The following is a 14550-nucleotide window of genomic DNA, read 5'->3' as shown; positions in this document are numbered from 1 at the left end:
TCTACAACTGACCTGTGGTAATGATAAACAACTAGGAAAGCAAGGATTAGATATCTGCAAACACCTCGCGAGCTGCACCGAACCGATCTCACAATGCAACTAATGTCGGACATGCTCGCATCGATCTCTCATGAAATAATTAAATAAATATGGTAGATCTATATGCAACCACACATAATTCATTATACCACCACATTTTGTATTATGCATACGAGTAAAGAGTTGTTATTTAGTATGTAATCTTCTTTCCATATTTGCAATACACCCAACACGACTCAATCTAACTCGGTGCCAAATATCTAAGCACCAACTATCTACATTGCATGTTACTCGCGTGACGGTGTCATGTACCTACCAATTTTGCACACGGCTCTTGCAAAAAGCAAAACGTTTTCCCAAGCAAGTTGAGTGCAATTCTTGGCGAATTTGTTTGCCCATTACACTTTTTGACGTCCAGCCAGACCAGGCTTACTCAACTACTACTCGTATCACATTCAAGTTCTGTTTTTTAAGGATTGAAAAATCAGAATTCAAAATTGTTCTATTTAGTCTGAACCGACTAACTAGCATTTTCTGGACCATGAACAGAAAGTAGCCCAGGCTTTTAAAACTACATGACTATGGTAAGTGTGAAGTGGTTCTTAACTATTTTGGGAATGGTGGTAAAACTCAGTTTATATTTTAAAGATGTTGACCTTGATGCAGATTCGATCTGTTGCACGAGAGCAGACGGGTCACTTGATGAAGGCCCCACCGTACTCGGAAACTCTTCCTGCCGGTCAACCTCAACCAATTAATCAAGACTCGGACTCACCACGACGCACCTACGTTAGTTATTTTAATACATGTGTCAATACTCTTCACGAAATAGCAAACGTTAGCAAACTAGCTAAACGTATTTAACTGGTATTTCTGCTCTATTCAGGTGTGGACTACTACCACATTAGCGCGTCCACCCGCACGGACGACTCACTTTTCGATTAAATGCATTAATACTATCTTTAATTATTTAACAATCCAATTTAATTCTACAATTTTGCAACGGAGTAACGATTGCTCCGATGTGGATAACCAAGAGTTGATCAAGTTCGAAGGAACCCGTAAGCACAATTTCGCATTCATTCCAATTCACCTTTGGCCGAAAAATGTACCCATTTTTATGCCGGTTTATTTTGTTCAGAAACTTTTTCGAACAAAGAAGGAAAAAACTGTATGATTGGAATGTTGGATTCGAGCAGGAGTAATCAGTTAGCTGTTTCGGAGCATAGTCACCAGGGGATAGCCCCACAAGGTGATCATGGTCTGCAGAAAGATTGTTTAACTCCAAATGTCTCGTATTCCTTATCTGGATCAAACTTCGTGCCGTACAAATGGTCATACTTCATAGGTATGTAAAATTTACTTTTTCGCAGCATTATAATACTTGCGGCATTATTATGCATTACTGGGAAATGTTGATGGGATGATGGTATTAAACTACTTATAAACCTTGGGCTTTATAATCAGGGGCCATTTGTCGTGTGGAGAATCAAAGCGAGTCAAGCCTGCCAACCGATAAAAACTGTTCACAAGTGATTAAAAACTCTGAAGAAGAAAAACTTTTGAAAACAATTATAAACTTTTACGGCGTAGCCGACCAAGTGTTATCAACCTACGTTATCCAGTTATTCTGGTGCACACAAGTTGTGGTGTTAGTGTTAATAAGTGCGCAATGGATCCTTCATTGTGGATGGAAGACTTGGGGGACTTGGGGGATCTCATCCAAGCCGTGGACCAAGCCGAGCCAGGGGATCGCCTCGACGTCGACTATGACGATGACGGAGATGAGTTTTCGGGGGAGGAAGGCGAAGGATTTGAGGATCCCGACAGCTTTTTCCACCCAATTCCTCATCACGAGCAATTAGCTGGACCACAACCATCTCAGAATCTTCCCCCCACCACTCAACGTAAGTTTTCTATCCACTTCTATTCAAAATTACGTAATCAGTACATAGTAACTAATAATTTGTTTTTGTGTAGATCCTGAAGCCTTCGCCCAATTTGAAGGTCAAGTTTTATTGCCCTCTCAAGATCTCTCCGCAGAAGATCTGCAGCAAGCTTTTGTCCATCTCGATTCTTGGGACGAGTTCTCCCTCCATCAGGACCAAGTTGTACCTGGGGAGGAAGGGAAGTGGGAGGAGATGTCCGTGGCCAGACCATCGTGACGTGACCCGTCTACGTTATAAAGTGTAAATAGCACGCATTTAATGTTAAGAATATTTTATTACTCTCCCGCTGGAGGAGTCATTTTAACTGAGTTAAGCATGTACAGTTATATCGCTCGTCTTAACCACTTAATTTATTTGGGCGCACATATGCACCATTCATACGATTTAAAATGTTGAAAATCAAAATAAAACACTAATAAAATCTTAAATCAAGTCGTGTTTCGTTTTTAAATGCACCAAATTCATCCCAGTTTTATGAAAATAAATCAAGCATTCCTTCTGCCTACTAAATATGTTAATTTATTTTGTGTGCCATGAATTTCCAGGCATAATGTAATCTAAATTGAGTAAATATCCATATGGAGCTTGTCCACTGTAAATTTCCCGTCCATTGTGTACGCCAACTCGCCCTGACCACGATGAAAAACGACGTTGGCGGTGGGGTTGCGTTCTTTGGAACGTCCCGTGGACCTCGTCGAGTTGGAGGTGACCAGAGTCGTAATGGAACGGATCCCCTCTCGTCCAGTAAACACGTCCCTGCTGTCGTATGCAACACCCTCGTTCGTTGTGATGAGTGGTTTCGTAGAAATTACCTAAATTATAATAATTAACTTGACCGTTTAGTGAATGTATTAAGTTAAACGCAATGCGTACCTCTTTCGTTGCCAAATTGAGTCTGTCTCCCTCCGTCAAATATGATACGAGAAGACCCGTCACTGTAAAATATGGTCCTATGCCGAACTGCGCCTCTGAGCTGTCCACCCACCACACTCCATCATTACCCAGCACCACGGCCTCCTCGCCATTTATGTACAGCGCTGTGTCCTCGCCAACACCAATGCCATACGGCGTCAGAGTTGACCGCATTGCTGCAGGGAGTCGTCCAAAGCGGCCGCGAGCGTCAACACTGTAAAATGGGTGATATTCGTAAGATTACATTATTGTGGTCATATGTAGGCCGTCGTATGTCCAACAAAACTCACTGAGTGTCCACCAGAGCCTCCTGGACAAAGCCAAAACCTTGCATGTGTCCACCGTTATCGCTGTAACGGAAGGAATTGGTTCCATCTCTGTCATCTTGCAGCGTTTCTCCAATGTCGCACTCCTTGAGGTCGGCATTGAAGTAGAAGTAGCCATAGGAGTAGCCTTCCCCATACGTCCGCTTGCTCATTATGGCTGCCCCCGCTGACGTTCCGGCAACGATGGCCCCGTCCAAAAAACGTCTCCTCACCACTCCCAAAATATCTGAATCCGATCCATCTGTGTTGAACCAAGAGCGAGAATGACGAGACTGGTCCCCTCCGTTGAAAAAGATGCTGTATTTTGAGAGATAAGAAAATAAGTGTTGTTTTGCTCGAGAGAAATGGTTTTTCCTCCGACTAATAGGCCTTTTTACAAGGTAAAAATGTATACTGATTTTCTTGCATTACACATCAGCCGCCTCGACCAGTCGAATGTTGGCCTGGCCTAAGGACGTCGAATTAGAGGCACCCTCCTCCCAATTGTCTCTCGCCAGTTGGAGCACTGACGGTTGGAAGCCATAGAAGGTGAAGAGACGCTCATAGCTCCAAGACCCTGGGTCGTCAATGTAGTATGCCTCCAACCCGATGGCTAAGGAGCCTGTAACCATATTTCACCAACGTCATTTCTGTACAATTAAATAAACCTTTAAGTGCAGAGGGTTACTCACTGGCTGCGGTGATGGCGACCACGATATTGGGGGACGGTTTGCCCGTGGCGTTCCTCAAGGCGTCGTATATGTTGGCGGATGTATCCTCCGTGGCTCCTCCAAAGAGAAAAACCTTTCCCGGGGAAGATTGTCGGCTGTGGGGGAGAGCAACCGCACCCACTCCAACGGCCACCACCAACACCACAAACAAGGCGTTGCTATTCATTTTATGCATACAAAGCTGTAGTGGAAACACGACTGGGCATAATACGAGTTAAAAATAAATTACCTTCGTGTGCTTATTTATGAACAAAAGATGGTTATGTAACGGAAGGAATGTTGACTGATATTGATTACATTTGTGTAAGTGAAAAATGATACATAGGTGTAAATTTAATGATTGATTGAATTATAATTCTGATAGGGTAGATAACAAATAATGCATTTAGTAATAATTGTACAAGTTGGTTAGGATTCTCATTTATAAATTCAACACATGTTGGTGACGTTTGGCATACTTATATAAATATATTTCGAGTTATTGTAATAAAGTCAAATTCATAAATCATTAATCAACCCCAATGATGATTGATTCGATCTCTGGGGAAAAAATTGCGCTTATCATCATATACGTGGGTTAATAATGTTGCACATTATAAATACGATGTTGGGAGATACTCCAGTAGTATATATTTATATATTTCAAGACTACGACCTTGCTAACTTTGGGGGCTTTTTACCATAGCATTTCGTCCATAATATTGCTCTTCATAAGATGATGTCTATTGATTCATGGAACCAGGGCGCAGGGCAGCCAAAGGAGCTTGTAAATTTTGTACCAACTTGCCTCAACTTGGTTGTTCTCAACAATTTGAGAACAACGAAATGGGACAAGTTCAGCATTTAACTTGTCATGTCATGCAAAATGATGCAATTGCCCCACATTCCTTTGTTGATCTGATTATTTGAGTATGGCAAGCGGGTTTCTGAACGTTTTACTCGAATCGAAGTAGGATCCGATTACAAAAGAAAGAAACTTTTGAAAAATGCCTGTAAAATCCGAAAAACTTAATTAATTCCAATGACATTTTTAGGGGTTAAGAACAAGGTCCTTATCGTTCAATTTTTTGCTTCATATGGTCCGTAGACCCCCATCCTTCCTATCTGGCGAATTATTTGCCTCGCGGTCCCCAAAAGTGCTTTGCCACTCTTTCTCGCTACCACTTTTGAGGTGTATGTCCAAATGTGACGGAATCTTCCCAACTTTTTGGGTGGTTTTGTTCGACGACTATATTCTCTCCTGCATAATGCCCAAAATCGTTCAATTGGTCTTGCCCGAGGGACGTAGGGAGCATATTCCTTTTTTGCAACAAAATCGATTTTTTTCGACCACAGGTAGTCCAGAACAACTTTTGAATAATGAAATGTTGCTGTGTCCGGTCAGAAAAGTACATTACGATTATTGATAAAGGGGATCAAGATCTTCTTTACACAATCGTTCAGATATCTCTCCGAGGTCATGGTGGCTGTGGTCACGGACGGCTTTGAGACGTCCCCCAATGAGTCCAATGCTCGCCCGATTATGTGCTTTGTGGGGAATTTTGACTTCGGCGTGTATTTGAAGGAGTCTTTAAACGTTTTCTTATTAGTATATGAGTAGTACTTCCTCGCAGGGACTTCATCTGGATCAGTCGAGCACTTGGTCTCATCATGCATGACCAAAATCACGGACATGTTTTGCTTGACTCGTTTTTCTGCAATCTGCCGAGAGTTGGGCTTTGCTCTTTTTTGCTGACCTTGGTTGTACTTTGGTGCAAGTGTCGCCCTATAGGATTTGACCCCCAACTTCGTATGTTTAATGTCATGTAAACTTAATTTTGCTATTTTTAATTTGTAGCCCAAATTACCATCTGATATCCCAAGGTCATTTTGGCATTCCTGCTGAAGTCTTCGTATCACTTTGGGGGTCGCTGCACGAGCAGGACGATTTTTTTATTTTTTGAATTCAGCATTCCTCCTCTCCTCATACATATCTAAAACTCTGCAAATTGCCCCATTAGGAATTTTTGCTCTTTTGAAGTGGCTATTAACCATTATCCGGACGCGCTCGCACACGTTTTCGTAGTAGTGGCAAATCTTTTTTGCGAGTTGTTCCCGATTTTTTGTTCTCATTTTGGAACTAGTCGAGATATCGACTTCCGGTTTTCTGATTTGGGTAGCTAATCGCATGGACTACAATTCAGTGGCAATTTTTCTTCCATATGAATAAATACATTTTCCAAAAGTTTCTTTCTTTTGTAATCGGATCCTAGTGAAGAGAGAGCCGCCTAAGATAAGATGTAAGGATAAGAGAGGAGCTTTCTCATGGCTTTCTCTGCCTTGTCGATTTTCAGACGATAATCGTCTGACGTTGGTCGCACCAACAAGATAATCGCCTTCCTCTGACGATTTGCTAACTGCAAACTGCTGCCAAGAGTTGGGTATTATATTAACAAGCTTTCTCATAGAATGAATTATTAATCGTAAATTGTGATTCATAACTATTTATACCTATGCATTTTAAATTTATTATTTAAACATAATCTGGGACTTGCAGGACTTTAAAAGGGCTGATTCATAATTCGAATTATGGAGGATGAGAACATGGACGATTTGCCGAGCTCGCAAGACAGTAAGTTAGCTATGTGTATATAGCGGTTTGTAGTTATATCTAAATAACTAAGAGTAGTTTTATGAATCATAATAACGACGTAAGGATTTTTATTTGTTCGATATAATATTATTATAGTAGTTGGTATCAATCATTACAAACGATTCGTATTTTATTTGTGCAGGTGAAATGGAGATCCATCCTCCGTCGAGGAGTAGAAATGGAAACAAGGCGTTGCGACGGATAGACAGTGATGACAGTGATAACGAGGACAATAAAGAAAATGTCAAAGCTGTCATAAGTGTGAACGAGAAATTAAATGGACAGAACAACGACGTAGTGAAAGCTGCATTTGCTCAGGATGAGACCGGAGAGATGGATGATGACGATGATATTCTCTTGTGCCTAGCGGTGGACAATCTGGACGAAAGTCTTCGAAGCAATTGCAAGTATAGTCATGATAGCGATCTGGACAGCAATAGTAGCACTGAAGAGAGTGAAAACAACAATTATGAAAGTAGGCATCGGGCTATATCACGAAGGATAATGACGGACGACGAGGATGAATACGACACGAGTGACGACTTTATTGACGACCGTGATGTGGAAGAAGATAGTTCGGATGATGATGATGAAAGCACTAACGAGTTTGAAGTGGAGCTCAGTCGGTTAGATGCGTGGAAGTATGATTTTAAAAACTTCATAATTATTTGATCGTGTGACTCGTTAAATTTATATTGATTTCACGTCTTATATTTTCTTAACATAGGGCTCCAGATCCCCACATGAATATGTTGACTACTAAGAGAAATGGGGTCGGTGAAAAGAGGAAGAAAACCAGAAAAGGAACGAAAAGGCAAAGGTAAATTTATTTGTACACAATTTAATTCGTGAATGGCCAGCCACCTTTACTTACTGTTTGTGTTTTGTTATTACAGAGCCAAGAAGCAGAGAAGAAATTGTTCTGGTTCACACTGTAGCAGTCAAGAGGAATATTCGGACGACGATGATTATGTGAATGATGTTCAGGATGTTCAGGAAGTGAGTATTCATCAGATCAAGATGAATCACTGGGAATTCCGAGAGTTCTTGGAACGGACACATCCGGAAGAAGATATTATAAAGCACGTCATCAAAAAACAAAATGAACAAAATAAAAACAGCCCAAAATACGAGGAAAAAACTGTGAAGAATTTTCCAGTAATGTCGAAGGGCGACAATTTATGTACAGAAGAAAAGGACCTGGACCCATTTAAAATCAAAATTTTTGCCCAAGTTATTCCACGCAGACCTGCACTTATGACGGCGTATGGTGTTAAAGACGTGACATCCCAAGTCTGTCACACGCTGATTTTTCACTACCGGAAGGGCGAAATTTTCGTATTGACCACGAACCAAGCATGGAACGTGGTTCAATGGTGTTCAGACTTTGGGTTTCCAGGTTAGTTAAATAAAATACATTTTTATATCCATTATCGATTACCATCCACATTTTCCTTGCAGGAAAGGTAGCTGCGCGGATTCTGAGCAGGAAAGGCACTGTAGAAGTGACGAAGAAAGGACTTATTGGCAATGACTTCATGTCAAAGCGCACTCACAACCAAATCCAAGAATCCAATCCATTCGATCTGCTCACTTTTTGCACCGGGTACACGACGTGTATTGAAGAAAATGCGTCCATTCTAAATCTACATTGTTTTGAAAATCAAAGGCCGCAAGTTTTGTTGGAACCAGAGCCAGAAAACCAAAATGAAGACAAAATGCAGTTAGTCCACGAGCCAAGTACATCGTCAACTTCAAACAAGTCGCCTCAAAAATTGGCGCCAAAACAGAGGACATCTCCCAAAAAGCAAGGTCCCCCTGCGACCGTAAAGGTCGCAGTATCTCAAGCCGGTGTCCGGTTTTTGAAACGGTTCCGTCCGTCTGACTTTCTGGCGATTTTAAATCATCTCTCCCGTATCGCCCGAAATCAACCAACCGTAACTGTGGATGAAAGGAGGAAAAGGATTCCTCTGTCCATGTCCAATACCTACAGCCAGTACAAATTGAAATCGCCAGGGAGCTAGATCTGCAACTGGCGACACAAGTTCACTCTGCAATCGCGGACAATCGTCACATGGCCAGGCTTCAAAACTACGATTTCACCCACAAACATTTTATGGACTTTTTTAATGGACGCGAATTTTTCTTATGTTATGGAGCACATCAGCAAAAGCATTGGAAGAGCGTTCCACCAACCTTGACTCAAGTTATTCATGCCCTCCGAGGAATCGAAGAATTGACGAATGTTGAACCAGGCACATCAGAAGATAGTTACAAGAAGAAATTGGATAAATGCAAAATAAAGTACCACACCCATGATAGAAAACGTGGAGGAACTCTAAAGAATGGAGAAAAGGTGCTCAACTTCATTCAAGGAATGTTGTTTCATGAAGATTTCAACAGTGTCTACTGGCACATTAAAGGTCTCTGGTGTAACCTTGAACCAAGCTACATCCTTCTCATCCAAAAACAATTATTGGAGTTGATACAACGACACTTAAGAGATTCTACAACCCTTGGTTTAAAGTTTTCCTGGCCACTACCACCAGTAATTGATGATGACGATGGCGATGGAATTAACGAGAATGAAGAACATTTCACACCAATAACTGTTCTTGCGATCGAAGCTTACTTGGAACAGTATCGCCAACATCCCAACTATTTTGTTTCTCCTTCTCCAGGATCGGGGATTGTAGATATGATCAAAATTAGTAAGACCAGGGCGACTGACATATCGATTAACCAAAGTATGACGACAGATACCGAGAGCAAGAGCAACTTGACCTTGTTCTACATGATTTCTAGTCTATCCCATAAAGTGATAAGCCAAGGAGTTCGAGTTACCAATAGCCTCACGGGACTCATGAAAGGAATTGCGGATATTGTGTCCAGTGGCTCTGCTGCTGGAACAACTAGACAACAAGGAGTCGGGGGTTCAGAGCTTAATTTGGAGGAGCTGAAAAAACTTTACGAGTTGGTCAAATTAAAACCGAATTTCCATGAGGTTGCTTCGACCTTCACCAAATTCAAAATGCTTCTTAGAGATTCCTCTGTCGTGGTGGGTATTGGAAAGGAATCTGTATCAACGGCGAGAACTTTGGAAGAGGAAGCAGCTGTTCCCATCTCCATTGAACCGATGCATATTGAAGAACAACTTAATTTGGTCGCCAACGACGTTTCATTGCGAAGTACGATGACTCAGATGGCTGAAAAACTTGGGACTCCAGATGACCTTGCTCAACTGTCATCAGAACTTCACCGCTTAATGATTACGAACGAAATGATCGGACCAGATAATACCATAACCAGCAAACTTGTAGCCTTGTCACCTATCTCGGAACCAATCTCGGAGTTGAAAGAATTTTCCTCGTTCCTTAACAAACACATTATCAAAGCGTTTCAACCTTCGGGGTCTACTTTTTTGGCCAAGATGGAGTTGATTCGAATTCGCCGATATTTTATGAACTTAGGAATCCGAAAATTTTTTATTGCTGAAATTCCACTTGCACAGGAATAATGATTAGATTAGTTTAACGGAGACACCTTCATTGGTCTATAATGTATGTATGCAATAATGCATGTGTATGTTGCCTACTTGTCATGAAGTTGTTGCTACCATCACAATCTGATTGAAATGTCTCCATCTTTTTTTGTGACTGACAAGGCGAGTTGCAAAATTGTTAGGAAAAGATTTATTATGTGTATTATTTTATTAGCAAGTATAACCTATGTCAGTGCATTTATTTTGGATGCGTAACTTTCATAGTTGTAGGATACATATATTGAATTAGCTTTAAATTGTAGCTTGCAATAAAAACCGTAAAATACATTTTCGTATTCATTACAAAAAATTGCACTCAAATTTTGCATAATTCAGCAACAGGGGTACTTAGGAATCTAAGGTCCGTATTCATATTATGTAGGTTTTGCATCCTGGTGCTACTTTCTAATCTTAATTATCTTGAAACAACTAATCCTAAGCTAATCCCACCCCATCATTCAACTTTGGAGAGTCTGCTGGAATGCCGTTTTGAACGTCCCTATCATCCATTTGCTTCAATTCATCTTTTGACCAGTGTTCAACCAGAGCAGCAGCATAGCAATCGCCAAGAATATTATTTGTAGTTCTGAGACGATCTCTGAAATAGATTACAATTAGATAAATGTAATTATACATGTTTACTAATTAAAAACACCTACACGAGCCAATCGATCGCCAATAAAAGGCCAACATCATGAACTGGAGCGTTGATTGTGTGCAACACAATAAAAATCAGAGTCAACGAGGCGCTTGGGACGCCGGAAGCTGCAATGCTGACAAGCGTGGCTGTAATACTTTAAACAAGGAAAATATGAAAATAGAGTGATACTAAAATATAGAAGCCAGGCTTAGATCAAGTTTACCAAATGTTGACGTAAGATCCAATGCTCAGATCGATCTGGTTCATTTGTGCAATGAAAATGGAAGCGATGCTGATAAAAAGAGCGGTGCCATCCATGTTGACCGTGACCCCGATTGGGACGACAAAATGCGAGACGCGTGGGTCCACTTTTGCCTTTTCGTCCAAACATTGCAACGTCACGGGCATTGCAATCGACCTGTAATGAATGAACCATATGCACACAGACCTCAGCAGTCATCTAATTAATGGTCATGTCAGATATGCTTACGAAGAATCCACAGCAAAGCCTGTGATGGCTGCTGGCAAAACTGACAAGTAAAACTCGAAAGGATTTTTCTTGAGCACAATGAAATAAATGAGCTGCATTATAACGAATTGATAAAGTGCCAATCCAATTGCGACAGTGAAGATGAAGGTCAAAAGGGAAGTGAACAGCGCTCCAATGTCGGATACTTCGAGAACCTTGGAACAAATCAAACTTGCCACACCGACGGGGGTGGCCCTGCACATGTGAAAATATTCATAGAAAATTAACCGTTCTGGGTGCCAACTACTGCCAACTTTACCAAGGATTGAGCTATAGAAAGGTTAATGTTACACTTACCAAATGAACGTGGTGATCATTTTCATGTTTACAGTGTCAAAGGCAGAGAAAATTTGCAGTAGAGGTTTGGCTTTCTCTTCGAGAGTGGACATGACACTTCCGAGGATGAGAGCGTAAAATATTACGCCAAGGGCATTCCATCCACGCCTATAAAATACGTACGTATAATTCGAACTTTAAAAATTAGTGGAATCGTGTGCGTACTAATTGTCGTAAAATAAGCTAGAAAAGTATGTTTACCTGGGCACCAAGGTTTTGGTGAAAGCATCAACCCCACCTGGCTTTGGAGTGTATAGCGTCGTAGTCTAGGACAAAATGATGAAAATGTTATCAAAATTGAACCCTTTGCAGTAAATCATCATCAAAGTTTGACCAACTGACTTGTTCAAAAAATGCAGAAATAATATTGGACGGCACAAAATTTCTGCCCAGGTCTAGAAAGTTGTCCAACAGGGTGTTTTCTCTTTCTTCTATGACCCCAACGGTGGAGTAGCTCTGCAGTTCGCTCCTAATGGCAGATCCCCCCGGATGGATAATGATGGCGAGGAAGATTCCCATCACGGCGTTGAAAAGAGAGGTGACCAGGAAATATGAGAAAGTTCGAGCTGCGAGCTTTCCATTCGCCTTCACGTTGAGACTCGCGGATCCTAAATACATTTTACAGCCATTTTGCAACATATATTTTTAGTAGACAGCTAATGACTATCATGAAGATAAGAAATTGCACCAGAAACGAGGCTGCAGAAAACCACGGGTAAAACTAAGAGTTGGAGACCCCGTATTACAATCTCTCCTGGGTATGCCACCAAGTCTCGGGTGACTGGCGATGGGTCCAACTGCTTAATTATGAACCCTGCAAACCAATTTAAAAAGAAACACAGTCAACAGGGGGGGACGGTGGCAGAGTTGAAATTTAGAATTAAGGCAACACGTACCACATATCAGCCCCACAATCGCACCTGCTACATTTCCTACCAACAAACCATTCTGTTTCAAAAAGGTTTGCACTTTGGCATATTTTGAGGACATGATCAACTCTGCACTGAATATTCCGAGACTGATCTCTTCATAATTCTTGATTCCTCTGGAGTCTGCAAATTGTGGTCTTCGTCATCAGCACCATGCACCAACCAAAAAACTTCTTATATTTAGGATTAGAATGAAGAATATCCTCTCGGTTCTTAATTGCTTAATTGAAGCTTATTTTGTCATCCGCTTATGTGTAGATTAGCTGAATGATCTGTAGCAGCGTCACTAACTATTGTATCACTTTTTTTTACTGAATAATGTGGCTGATATTTCGACAGGGTCGGCTTAAATTAAATTCTCAAAAGAAAAAGTGTCAAGTTTATTCATGCAAGTGTAATTGAGAAATTTATTACATTTGTATTTCTGTAGCTGGCTCATGCAGCAGCTCTAACTTATGGATTGTGTATTCATGGGGCTGTTGAATCCATGTTGTAAAACTGAAATAGGACGACGAGGTAGGTTGCTACTTGTCCAGTGATCTGTAGTAAAACATACATATATTAAAATTATTTGCACACATTGTGCCCTGGATATTACTTAACGTAATATTAGATTATGCACCATACGCTTAACATGAGAGCAGAGTTTAAAGTCAAAATTCCTCCGAAATCAATTTTGCCAGGATCGCGGTCCAAAAAATTTATAAGGATGCTCATCTACAATTTGATATTGCATATGAATGTACATATTCATGTAGACTATGAAGGTATGTGTATTAAGTAAATGCATGCCTCCAGCCGAGCCATTTTGTCATGACTGAAGTTTTTCATCAATCGTAGCTCCTTGCAAATTTCTCGCTCCTACACACAGAAACACACATACATAATTTAACATATGCATAATTAATTAATAAGTAGCGACTGGTTGAGCAGATTTGATGATCCTTTTCTGCAAAGTTGCAAGTCTCACCAATTTCGTAATTGTCTCAGCAATCCTGGCCTTCACGATTAACTTGACTCCCCAAATCCAGCAGAGCATGGTTGCCTTGTTGGTCAACTCTGTCACAGCTGGAATCGGAGACCCAGCCCGAAAAAAGTTCATCATGGCCCCCATAAAGAGAGACAAGCACAGGGTTCCGAACATGACGAGGAGGCACGGCAAGTGACCAAAGGACATGGCTCGACCCGTCAACCGCATCTGTTTACGGACCTGTAAAATAAGATCGCTCCACCTCTTCACCATAAGAAATGGCTTATTATTGCCAACTAGCAGTCGTTCAAAATCTCTACTATTTGATGATGCGTATTCCATTTTGATTTGAAGAAGCATCTGAATTTGAAAATCACAGAAATATGTATTAAGGACAGACTCTTTATTAACTTTAAGTTCTGTAAAGTCTTGAGACAAACCTGTCGCAATGCTACGGAGATGGCAGTCAACATAATTATAAACTTGGCGTCCTCAAAGAACGAGTGTGTAGCAGTGAAGAAAGTAAAGTTTCCAAATGCTGTGCAAATTATGAGCCGGATGTCTTTGTTAACAGGAATGCGTTCCAAGAATTTACAACTCGAACCGCTAATGTTGCTGGTTTTAACCACCATAAGAATTGTCATCAAGAACCCCAAGAATCTCCAGAGTCTGTTGATTACGACCGTCCTGTGAAACGGGGGGTTGGCGGACGGAAATGCCTTCTTAAACATTGACTCAAAAACCTCCCACTCGTTGACCACTTGGATACTAGTGGGTGTGCTGAGAATGGAGCTCATCAGAAAAATCCAGCTCATACAGGGGTGGATCATAGGAAATATGTTGAGACAGAATTTTTCCACGGAAGAAATATTGAAAGTCCTGAATATGTAATACATTTTTGAAAAAGGCATATCATGTTTAGTAAATGGACACAACTTACGAGACGACACTGGTCTCACTCATGGCTTCAGTGTACCGAACTATCCATAAAGTTAAAAGGGTGTGGAACACGACTACGCCAAAAAGCGTATGGAAAA

At 41.0% G+C, this 14550-nt stretch overlaps 4 protein-coding genes and 1 long non-coding RNA gene across 6 annotated transcripts; 2 read left to right on the top strand and 3 right to left on the bottom strand.

Moving 5' to 3' along the window:
- Positions 1-424: 424 nt before the first annotated feature.
- LOC110863119 lies at positions 425-2420 on the top strand. Of its 2 annotated transcripts, none has more exons than XM_022112362.2 (6): positions 425-623; positions 706-828; positions 926-1100; positions 1181-1387; positions 1507-1946; positions 2020-2420. In XM_022112362.2, the coding sequence occupies exons 1-5, from the start codon at positions 615-617 to the stop codon at positions 1902-1904; spliced, it is 912 nt and encodes a 303-aa protein (XP_021968054.1). In that variant the 5' UTR covers positions 425-614; the 3' UTR covers positions 1905-1946; positions 2020-2420. The 2 variants fall into 2 exon arrangements, with proteins under 2 accessions (XP_021968054.1, XP_021968053.1); XM_022112361.2 differs by having other exon boundaries at positions 688-828.
- A 64-nt stretch (positions 2421-2484) lies between these two features.
- LOC110863118 (cyanophycinase) lies at positions 2485-4162 on the bottom strand. Its single transcript, XM_022112360.2, has 5 exons — positions 3898-4162; positions 3638-3827; positions 3191-3523; positions 2862-3114; positions 2485-2800 (listed from the first exon to the last, which is right to left on the bottom strand). The coding sequence occupies exons 1-5, from the start codon at positions 4109-4111 to the stop codon at positions 2546-2548; spliced, it is 1245 nt and encodes a 414-aa protein (XP_021968052.1). The 5' UTR covers positions 4112-4162; the 3' UTR covers positions 2485-2545.
- Positions 4163-4231: 69 nt separating this feature from the next.
- LOC110845129 lies at positions 4232-10397 on the top strand. Its single transcript, XM_022091494.2, has 6 exons — positions 4232-6356; positions 6473-6547; positions 6711-7209; positions 7296-7388; positions 7465-7967; positions 8030-10397. The coding sequence occupies exons 2-6, from the start codon at positions 6505-6507 to the stop codon at positions 8590-8592; spliced, it is 1701 nt and encodes a 566-aa protein (XP_021947186.1). The 5' UTR covers positions 4232-6356; positions 6473-6504; the 3' UTR covers positions 8593-10397.
- On the bottom strand, positions 10267-12675 carry LOC110841997 (excitatory amino acid transporter). Its single transcript, XM_022087701.2, has 9 exons — positions 12511-12675; positions 12303-12428; positions 11957-12222; positions 11816-11880; positions 11576-11722; positions 11240-11473; positions 10973-11167; positions 10769-10903; positions 10267-10707 (listed from the first exon to the last, which is right to left on the bottom strand). Exons 1-9 carry the CDS (start codon positions 12602-12604, stop codon positions 10545-10547), a joined length of 1425 nt encoding a protein of 474 aa, XP_021943393.1. The 5' UTR covers positions 12605-12675; the 3' UTR covers positions 10267-10544.
- A 252-nt stretch (positions 12676-12927) lies between these two features.
- LOC118434098 lies at positions 12928-13848 on the bottom strand. The gene is made up of 3 exons (XR_004833771.1): positions 13514-13848; positions 13171-13404; positions 12928-13083 (listed from the first exon to the last, which is right to left on the bottom strand). It is a non-coding gene; the product is annotated as an uncharacterized LOC118434098 (long non-coding RNA).
- Positions 13849-14550: the final 702 nt, after the last annotated feature.

This window comes from Folsomia candida, unplaced genomic scaffold (genome assembly GCF_002217175.1).
Source record: "Folsomia candida strain VU population unplaced genomic scaffold, ASM221717v1 Fcan01_Sc001, whole genome shotgun sequence".
NCBI lineage: Eukaryota > Metazoa > Arthropoda > Collembola > Entomobryomorpha > Isotomidae > Folsomia > Folsomia candida.
Note: the sequence above shows the minus strand (reverse complement) of the source record. Positions and strands in the feature narration are given on the sequence as shown.

What these genes read in the sequence shown, in the direction of transcription:
- LOC110863119 (XM_022112361.2), top strand. An exon ending in ACTCACCACGACGCACCTAC is followed by an intron (nt 829 to 925) that starts GTTAGTTATTTT and finishes TGCTCTATTCAG; the next exon opens with GTGTGGACTACTACCACATT. An exon ending in CAAATGGTCATACTTCATAG is followed by an intron (nt 1,388 to 1,506) that starts GTATGTAAAATT and finishes CTTTATAATCAG; the next exon opens with GGGCCATTTGTCGTGTGGAG.
- LOC110841997 (XM_022087701.2), bottom strand. Translation starts at nt 12,604, where the DNA reads ATGTCCTCAAAATATGCCAAAGTGCAAACCTTTTTGAAACAGAATGGT. An exon ending in GGATCTTACGTCAACATTTG is followed by an intron (nt 10,904 to 10,972) that starts GTAAACTTGATC and finishes CCTTGTTTAAAG; the next exon opens with TATTACAGCCACGCTTGTCA. An exon ending in TTGGCGATCGATTGGCTCGT is followed by an intron (nt 10,708 to 10,768) that starts GTAGGTGTTTTT and finishes AATCTATTTCAG; the next exon opens with AGATCGTCTCAGAACTACAA.
- LOC110863118 (XM_022112360.2), bottom strand. Translation starts at nt 4,111, where the DNA reads ATGCATAAAATGAATAGCAACGCCTTGTTTGTGGTGTTGGTGGTGGCC. An exon ending in GAGGCTCTGGTGGACACTCA is followed by an intron (nt 3,115 to 3,190) that starts GTGAGTTTTGTT and finishes CCCATTTTACAG; the next exon opens with TGTTGACGCTCGCGGCCGCT. An exon ending in TCAATTTGGCAACGAAAGAG is followed by an intron (nt 2,801 to 2,861) that starts GTACGCATTGCG and finishes ATTATAATTTAG; the next exon opens with GTAATTTCTACGAAACCACT.
- LOC110845129 (XM_022091494.2), top strand. Translation starts at nt 6,505, where the DNA reads ATGGAGGATGAGAACATGGACGATTTGCCGAGCTCGCAAGACA. An exon ending in TTTGCCGAGCTCGCAAGACA is followed by an intron (nt 6,548 to 6,710) that starts GTAAGTTAGCTA and finishes TTATTTGTGCAG; the next exon opens with GTGAAATGGAGATCCATCCT. An exon ending in TTCAGACTTTGGGTTTCCAG is followed by an intron (nt 7,968 to 8,029) that starts GTTAGTTAAATA and finishes TTTTCCTTGCAG; the next exon opens with GAAAGGTAGCTGCGCGGATT.